The 8617-nt window shown below is 38.8% G+C and overlaps 3 protein-coding genes across 3 annotated transcripts in view; 1 reads left to right on the forward strand and 2 right to left on the reverse strand.

The window, feature by feature from the left end:
* PMS2 (PMS1 homolog 2, mismatch repair system component) overlaps positions 1 to 318 on the reverse strand; it is a 13588-nt gene extending 13270 nt beyond the window's left edge. Inside the window, exon 1 of the mRNA XM_035889222.1 lies at positions 235 to 318. Within this exon, the coding sequence (XP_035745115.1) occupies positions 235 to 318 (84 nt within the window). The remainder of the gene's footprint in view (positions 1 to 234) is intronic.
* Positions 161 to 3477, forward strand: AIMP2 (aminoacyl tRNA synthetase complex interacting multifunctional protein 2). Its single transcript, XM_009649500.2, has 4 exons — positions 161 to 337; positions 1521 to 1727; positions 2245 to 2476; positions 2965 to 3477. The coding sequence occupies exons 2-4, from the start codon at positions 1620 to 1622 to the stop codon at positions 3348 to 3350; spliced, it is 726 nt and encodes a 241-aa protein (XP_009647795.2). The 5' UTR covers positions 161 to 337; positions 1521 to 1619; the 3' UTR covers positions 3351 to 3477.
* Positions 3478 to 3834: 357 nt separating this feature from the next.
* EIF2AK1 (eukaryotic translation initiation factor 2 alpha kinase 1) overlaps positions 3835 to 8617 on the reverse strand; it is a gene marked incomplete at its 5' end in the record, with an annotated part of 17284 nt that continues 12501 nt past the window's right edge. Inside the window, 4 exons of the mRNA XM_035889223.1 lie at positions 3835 to 3958; positions 4451 to 4684; positions 5070 to 5149; positions 5268 to 5388. Coding sequence (XP_035745116.1) covers positions 3836 to 3958; positions 4451 to 4684; positions 5070 to 5149; positions 5268 to 5388 — 558 coding nt within the window. The remainder of the gene's footprint in view (positions 3959 to 4450; positions 4685 to 5069; positions 5150 to 5267; positions 5389 to 8617) is intronic.

Consider the following 8617-nt stretch of genomic DNA (forward strand, 5'->3'; position numbering starts at 1 on the left):
TCGCAGGGGCCTGGTCCCTGCCGTCCGCCGCCTTAGCCCGCCGGAGAAGGGTGCGGTAGCACAGGCGAGCGCCGCTGCTCCTCCCTTGCTAGTGGCTCGTTCGAGGGTTAGATAGGCTCAGCTTCTTCAGGAATTTCCCTGTTACATTTTTAAAGCCTTCGGTATTTCTCCGCTTGGCTTTTCTGGGCTCTCGTGTGTGTTTCTCCCTCTGGTTTGGTTTTTAAAGGGCCGTACTTGGAGTGCCCCGCCGAGCCGAGGCCTTGCAGGCCCTGGGGTCGGTGGCTGTGTCCCAGCAGGCCGCGTCCCTTCCTGCTGCATCATCGCTCTGCTGGCTCAGGTCTTTTTTTTTTTCTTTTTTTTCTTTTTTTTTTTTTTCTTTTTTTTTTCTCCTTCTGTTGAGATAGGAACTAGCTGGCCGCACACCTTCTCTTTCTAGTCGCAGTTACTTCTTTCTTAAATAAGGCAAAAATGCAAAATATTGTGTTACATGAATCTAGTTGACTTCAGCCCCTGCAGTGTCAGGAATGCTTTGAATTTTTCCAGGGTGCTTGTGGCCGTTTTCAGTTTGATGACATCGCATCTTTCCAGCGAGTGCTTGCTATGGCCTCACCCGGGCTGCTGGGGGAGGTACTGAGTAGGAGTGGACTTGGGGCAGAACTTCACCAGAGTGCTGACTTAGATGCCCTCCCACTGCACCAGCAAAGCATTAACTACCAGTCTCTGAGAGTGGTTTTTATTTCATAGAATTGCGTACTAGCCAAGTAACGGTCAGTTAAGATTTGTATCCGTGTCTTTCAGAATATTGTGGAAGTGGGTATTGAGATAGCACTTGGATACCTTGCTTGTTACCTCTGTCCATTAGACTGGAAGTTTGATCAATAGTGGGTTTCATTAATCCTTCTTCAGGATGCTTAAGGTTGGGTTTTGTTAGTCCTTCAGGATGCCTAGAAATGGTTTATCTATGTAAAGATTTTTCTTTAACATTATTGTAAGCTTGTAGACTTAAAACCTCCCACAAGAACATATTTTTCATCTTTTAAAAGAGGTAGCATTGTACAACAAGAGACTTACAAGATAACTGATTCTGAAACAAAGAATGATTTCGTATCATCCCCATCCATCTAAACCTGCAGAGGTTTTTTATTAACTACCTGAATTGTCAAAGAGTTGCCTTGTTTGGCAGCCTCAACACAAACTCTGTCAGTCTGCTCTTCGGGGCTGAAGAGGATCCTGACAAGCCAACTTTGGTTTTCCAGGTTTTAATTCAGCACTTCACAGTCAACTTTAAGTTTCTGTGGTTGTGGTCTGATTTTTATGTTACAGAGTTTGCTGTAGCTAATGGTTAAAAAAAATAGGTTAAGCGGAAAGATCTGAGCAATGTGACAACTAATAGACATAAGGCTCCATGACATTCCAGTTATCTGACTGTCTTTCAAAACTTATTGTCAAGTGAGCTGTGGGCTATTTTGACACTGAGCCAAATGAACATTTATGTGACCTTGGTTCTCCCTCTCCTATAGGAAGAGGCTGACCCGTCACTTCAAGCGCTTGAATCCCGCCAGGAAGAGATTCTGAAACGCTTGTATGAACTGAAGAGTGCTGTCGATGGCCTCTCAAAGATGATACAAACTCCAGATGCTGACTTCGATGTAACTAATATTATTCAAACTGATGAATGTTCTCCTTTGACAACAAATGGAGCAGATTTAGATTTGATGCTTGGAAAGGTAAGTTTAGTTGAGCATATGTATCGACAGTTTCTTGCCTCTCAGATTTTCAGGGTTGGAAGGGTGGCATTAAAACCCAGGACACTCAGAACTTAATATACAAGTCTCATTCTTACAAATAACCTATAGCTACTGCTTCATTTTGGGCATCCAGATTATAGATACATTTATAAATACTAAATCCTATATATTCTCATTTTGATACAAATCCAAGCGAGAATGCTTAATTTTGGAATTATGGCAGTTGGTTTCTTCTATTTTACTAACTGGAAATTTTAACTTTGGCTTCAGATTGGACTAGATTTACCTCAGTCATGTTCCTGAATTCTATTACTGTGAGGAAGGAAGATGTTTAAACAAGTTTTAAATGTCCAAACTTGAATTATTTGAGTATCGCTAGAATTTCAGATATACACATGCATGGCTATGTACACTTTGGTGTCAAATAAAAACTCCGCTACTTCAGAGTCTGATCTGGAATGTGTCTTACCTGCCCAATGTCTTACTTTCCATTCAGGATTATGGTGCCCTGAAAGATATTGTAATCAATGCAAATCCTTCTGTGCCTCTGCTGTCACTATTGGTACTACACAGTCTGCTTTGTGAACGCTATAAAGTATTGTCAGCTGTTCACACACATTCATCGGTGAAGAGTGTGCCAGAAAACCTCTTGAAATGCTTTGGAGAGCAGACTAAGAAGCAACCACGTCATGAATATCAGTTGGGCTTTACTCTTATTTGGAAGGATGGTAAGAATGAAATTATCTTGTAGATCAATATTTTTAAATAGGTGAGAAAATGAAACTTGTGCTGTAAAACCTTGACAACAGATGCTTTGGTGTTGTTGTGCTGACACACAGTGGATACGTACTGCAGATAACATTTTTGCTCAAGGTTCTTGTGGTTACTGCTCTTAAAATACATGTGGCATTTACAGGGTTGGTTGTACCCACAGGATTTTTTTTATAGAAGTGTTTTTCAGGTTCTACAAATAAATTAGCTAGAATAGAAATGTGGTGTGAGATTGGGCTGAAGTTGGTAAAAAGGGGTATCTTTATCCCAGATTCCTGCCTTAGTCTAAGTATTTAGACTAAGAAAAATGAAAATTGTTCATGAGGTTAATGATGTTACAGTGTTGCTGGCATCACAAATAAAATGTATCATAAAATTACCATTACATTTAACTTCTCTACCATGTGGTCTTCACTTTTTTTTTCTTTTCTTTCCTTAATTTCAGTTCCAAAACCCCAGATGAAGTTCAGCATTCAAACCATGTGCCCTATTGAAGGAGAAGGGAACATTGCTAGATTTCTCTTTTCCCTGTGTGGCCAGAAGTACAACGCAGTTACTTCAACTCTGATTGACAGCTGGGTTGACACAGCCATCTTCCAGCTAAAAGAAGGCAGCAGTAAAGAAAAAGGAGCAGTCTTGCGCGCTATGAATGCTGCCCTGGGCAAGACATCATGGCTGGTGGGAAATGAGCTCACCGTAGCAGACATTGTTGCATGGTGTGCGCTTCAGCAGACAGGTAGTGCAAATGCTGCCCCAGCCAACGTGCAAAAATGGATGAAGTCATGCGAGAACTTGGCACCTTTCAGCTCTGTTATGAAGCTGCTGCAGTAAGCCTGTACTCTTCATAATGGTGTAATTTTAATCTTGTTCCACCTCATGCCTGCTAGAGTGGTTTGAGTCCTTTCTGACATCTGTTCAAGTACTACAGTTGGACAGCATTCTAAAATCAATAAAAACATTACAGCTACTTTTTGGGTGTGACCTTTCATTTTTGTAACTGATGCATAACATACATGTGTATTTAGTGATTATAAGGTATCTAAAGTAGTTCTATGTAAATACAAGCTGCACTTTTAATTTTTCCTTGTATTTTTCCCTGTAATCCAAATGCTTATTTGCACAAGTTAAACTGTACTGAGGCTAAGTGCAACATAGTTCAGGAGTCTCCAGTCAACAGAATAGACTTAAGACAAAAAGATGAATACCTTTTAAGAACAGACAGGAAAATCAAACTGCATTGACCTGTTTTTATGTAAAAAAAAAAAGGAACACTTTATGTAAACTTAGCGTACAACAGAGGTTAGTCGTTCCTGCACTTAAACAGGAGAGCCTAGACTCATGTGTTCATCTTGTTCTTCAGAAAGCAGTCTTATTCTCTCTCTCAGTTTCTCTATTTCTTCCTCTTGCTGTCTCACCTTCTGCTGTAGGTTAGAAATAACCTGAAAATGAGAGCCAGTTTACTTCATTTATAGACAGGGAAGGATAAAGCCTTATTAACCTATTTGAATTGTGTCCGCAATCCACTACAGACGCATTCTGCAGCTCCACAGCTATTCTGCCTACTTGATACTACAACTTAATCCACAAACAAAGTGCAGCAAGGAAAGGGAAAATGATAAAAAGATTCTGCAGAGCTGATTAAAAGTTTCAAAAGCTTTTCTGACCTATAAAAATACCTCAAGCTGTATGTAAATCAACTGTCTAGTCTTCATTAAGTTGCCTATACTTAATGACCATCTATCTCGGTTCACCAGAAACAATGATACAGTGGGCTAAATACTGTAATTGGGGGGGTGGGGGGGAAGTCTCAATCACAGAATCCTGTTACATTAAAAAAAAAAAAACAACCCATAATGCAGGGAAACAAAGGGCATTTCCTTTTTATATTTTTTTTTTATCCTGTAAAGGTTGACGTTATTAGCATAACTTACATGTTCTGCAGTATGAAATAGTTCACTTTCACGCAGCTGAGCAGCAGTTGGTCTTTCTGTAGATCTCTGACTGGTGAGGAGTTTCACATACTTGGCTTGAATAGGCCATTTTTTGTAGAAAGTGTGAGGAATTTGGCCATTCCTTAAATGTGTAAGAACTTTTGCTCTTTCCATTTCTGTTCCAAACGGTTGGAAGAGTTCTAGCAGGATGACGCCCATGCTGTACATGTCTGACTGGTAATGGGGTGAAGAAAAAGTTCTGGGATAACTGGTGTTTTTAATTACTAGGTTTCTTTTTCTCATTAAAAATTCACAATGTGAAAAAGTTTCATGTCAGTGAAGTTTTACGATGATATGAAAAGTATCATGACACTAACTAAACAAACACAAATTCTAATCTGTATAGATTCCTCAAGATGATATTAGAAACACACATAGTTTTTGTATTAGTAGCAAACTAGAAGGCCAAGTTGAAATCTATGTTTCAACAAAAACATTAGGAATAACAGTAGGAGGAGTATTTATGTATTTACCAGATACTATGTATTTACCTACTGAAGGGCTTGTTTTACTCCTATTATCTATCATTATGTGTTAATAGAAAAAAAATACCTCTTACCTTGAAATCATAGTGAGATCCCTGCAATTGTTCTGGTGAGGCATAGAGGCAAGTCCCCACACCTGACGTGTGCGTCAGTCCTTTAAAAAGATAATTTAGACTTACTCAGCTAGCGTTACATTGTTACGATTTCACTTAAGAATTTAATATTTCACAGTTTTAATATCAAAGAAACCCCACCAAGCTTTTTTCTCTTACCATTTATCCCTTCTGTCTTGAACCACTGGTCTGCCTCATCGCAAAGAAGGTCTTTGCAGGCTAATCCAAAGTCTCCTATTTTTACCTGATGATCTGATCCATGTAGAAAGATATTTCTGGGCTACAAAACAAGACAGTACAAAATCTAAAATATATCTATATAAAGAATTATGAAATTTCACCTGTTTGAAAGTGTATAAAATCAAATGTTTCACAGGTGTATGATAATAATTATTTACCACTTTCATTAGTGAGAGGGAAAGAATAGTCATAGGTGATACCAAATCCTGTGTTAGCAAGACCATTTGGGCAAAAAGACCACATAGGAAGGATCTAGAAAAAGGAAGAAAAGCAAAACAGGAAAAACAAAAGATTTAGTGGAAAGATAAAGGTTTGGGGTTTTTTTCAGCAGAAAATGGGAAATGTGCAGAACAGTAATGTTAACAGGAACAGGCAAGAACAGACAGCAAATTAGACCAACTGATGTAGCAGGAAGGAGGACTAAATACCATCTTTGGGCTAGACATAATGCAAAACAAAATGTACTTTTCTATATGATGAGCACAGCTGCAATATACTACTTGGTTCTGGGAAGTTGCTGTGAAAAAAAAGTGATGAGAGACTTGAGTAGAGAACGCTGACTAGAAAAACTGAAATAGTTTTGTCCATGTATTTTGGCTTTAGGACCACTATGGAGGAGAAATGCTAGCATTATGTATCTAGAAAAAAAAAGACATACTTGCCAGATAAAATGAGATATGAAATTACTGGGTTTACTTCATCTGTATCACAAGATTTCTGAGCTTAGGTATGTTTGGGTGAGAAGTGAAAGCATTATTGCTTAGCACAGGTGTTTTTTTTTCCCTACTAAACAGAAATTAGCACTAGCAAGAAAGCAAAGACAACTTAAGCCTTTTTTTTCCATTCTTAAAACTTTTGCTTGCTTTATAGTACTTTTTAAATGTACTGAATAATGTGGTTACTTCAAAGCTATTCTAGAACCAGACATCCTGCAACATCTCAAAGAACGACACTGTTCAAGTGCCAGATTCGAAATCCTCTTATTTCTGATTATGGATTTTTATTACAAAAATGTCGATTCCCTTGTCTAAGAGTAACATAGTCAAAGGAGCCAGTAGGCCTGCCTGTGTGTTTTCCTGTAGGCAGAGGAAATAAAATTAATGCTATGAAAAGCTATATGAGGTAAAAATGGAAGACGACAGTAGCACTGTTAAAGCTTTACTAGTTGATCACCCTGTCAGTGAAACAGTGAGTGCTTGGAAGGACCCTTCCAGCTCCATAGACCTGCTGCTCCTCCAGGTAATCATTTGATCAGGATTATAATTTGTGATTAAAAATACTTCTAGATTAAGAAATCTTACCCTTTTTTTTTTTTTTAATAACAAAAGAGGGAAGGTCCTCACATAGATAACTAGTTTAAAGACGAAAGGATAGGGATAAATGGTCAGCTTTCACAGTGAAGGCTATCGTCAACCGATTCTTGTATGAATCTGTGCTGAGAACTATGCTGAACAACGTACTTGCAAATGGGTAGAAAAGCAGGGGTGAATGGTGAGATGACAAAGTTTACTGGCGGTATTACATTATTTAGAGAAATCAAGATGGTCTGAATGCAAACGACTGGAAGATCTTGCAGGATGTATAATGACAAAAGGAATTCTGAGCAAATAAACATGAAAATGTAAATGAAGGAAAAAACAGTCACAATTTTAACTACATGACAACCATCAAAGTTGACTGTTATGGCTTAAGCATGGTAACAGGGAGCTCTAAAAATGCTCAATAGCAGTCCATAAACCAAACAGTACATTACCTCCCTCTCACCCCCAAAAATTGGTAAAGAAGAAAACACTGTGATACCATATGAATTAACACACTGACATCTTCACTACTGTCTGCAGTTCTGAGTCTCCTATCTTAAAAAGCACAGAAAAGAACTGTAAAATTTTATATAGATGGGTGACATAATACTGATAATTTGGAATGGCTTCTATTCAAGGAATCACTAAATATAAAACACAAGACAAACTTAAGTTTAAAACAGATCTATTAAATCACATACGGAATGGGAAAAGTGATATGAACACTATTCAGTGTTTCTTCCAATAAATTAAATAGGTGATATCGAATTAAATTATTGGTGGGAAGTCAAAACTAGGGCCATTCATCCACACTCATGGCACAGTTGAACTCTGTGGAGACATTGCTGCAGGGTGGCTAATTAACACGAGTTTAAAAAAAGACGAATTCTAGAAATATCCATAAATGTCTATTAAGTAAGATGCTACATATAGTTCAAGCAAATCACATAAATTTGTTTCCCTCAAATGATAGTATACCTGACTTAATACAACATATGACAGAATCACATCTATTGATAATTTTGAATATGAATTTTGTTTTGCTGAATATAAACAGAAACCATAACCAGAAGTAGTATCTCTTGACTCAGACACACAACAGTAACTGTTGAATAAACTTCTTGCACTGCAAACAGCCCTGCAGAGAAGGCCTTGGGGATACTGGTGGATGAAAAATTAGATATGAGTTGGCAATGTGTGCTTGCCCGCGCTGCATAAAAAGAAGTGTGGCCAGCAGGTTGAGGGAGGAGATTCTCCCCTCTACTCCACACTCATGAAACCCCACCTGTAGTACTGTGTCCAGCTCTGGAGCCCTCAGCACAGGAAAGATGTGGACCTGTTGGAGCAGGTCTAGAGGCAGCAACAAAAATTATCTGTGGGCTGGAACATCTCTCCTATGAAGAAAGGCTGAAAGAGTTGGGGGTGTTCAGCGTGGTAAAAGGCTCCAAGGAGACCTTCCTGCAGCCTTTCAATATATAATGGGGGCTTATAAAAAAAACAGAGACTTTTAACAGAGCCAGTAATGGCAGGACAAGAGGCAACAGTTTTAAGCTGAAAGAGAGTAGATTTAGACTGGATATAAAGAATACATTTTTTACAGTGAGGGTGCTGAGGCACTGGAACAGGTTGCCCAGAGAAGTTGTGGATGCCCCATCCCTGGAAGTGTTCAAGGCCAGGTTGGATGGGGCTTTGAGCAACCTGGTCTAGTGGAAGATATCCCTGCCCATAGCAGGGGGGTTGGACTAGATGATCCTTAAAGGTCCCTTCCAAACCAAACCATTCTATGATTTTATAATCTAGAGGCCCAAACACTGCCAGATTACGTCTGTATGTACAGATGAGATGGAACTTCTGCTTGCTTACACTTCTGTGAGCTTCACTGGCCTGAACCTGAACTGTGATGACTCATTTCTCATGCTATAAAATAAGAAATAGAAGACTGAAGGCATAACACCATCTTATGCATTC

Source organism: Egretta garzetta, unplaced genomic scaffold (assembly GCF_000687185.1).
Source record: "Egretta garzetta isolate BGI_Z169 unplaced genomic scaffold, ASM68718v1 scaffold292, whole genome shotgun sequence".
Taxonomy (NCBI): domain Eukaryota; kingdom Metazoa; phylum Chordata; class Aves; order Pelecaniformes; family Ardeidae; genus Egretta; species Egretta garzetta.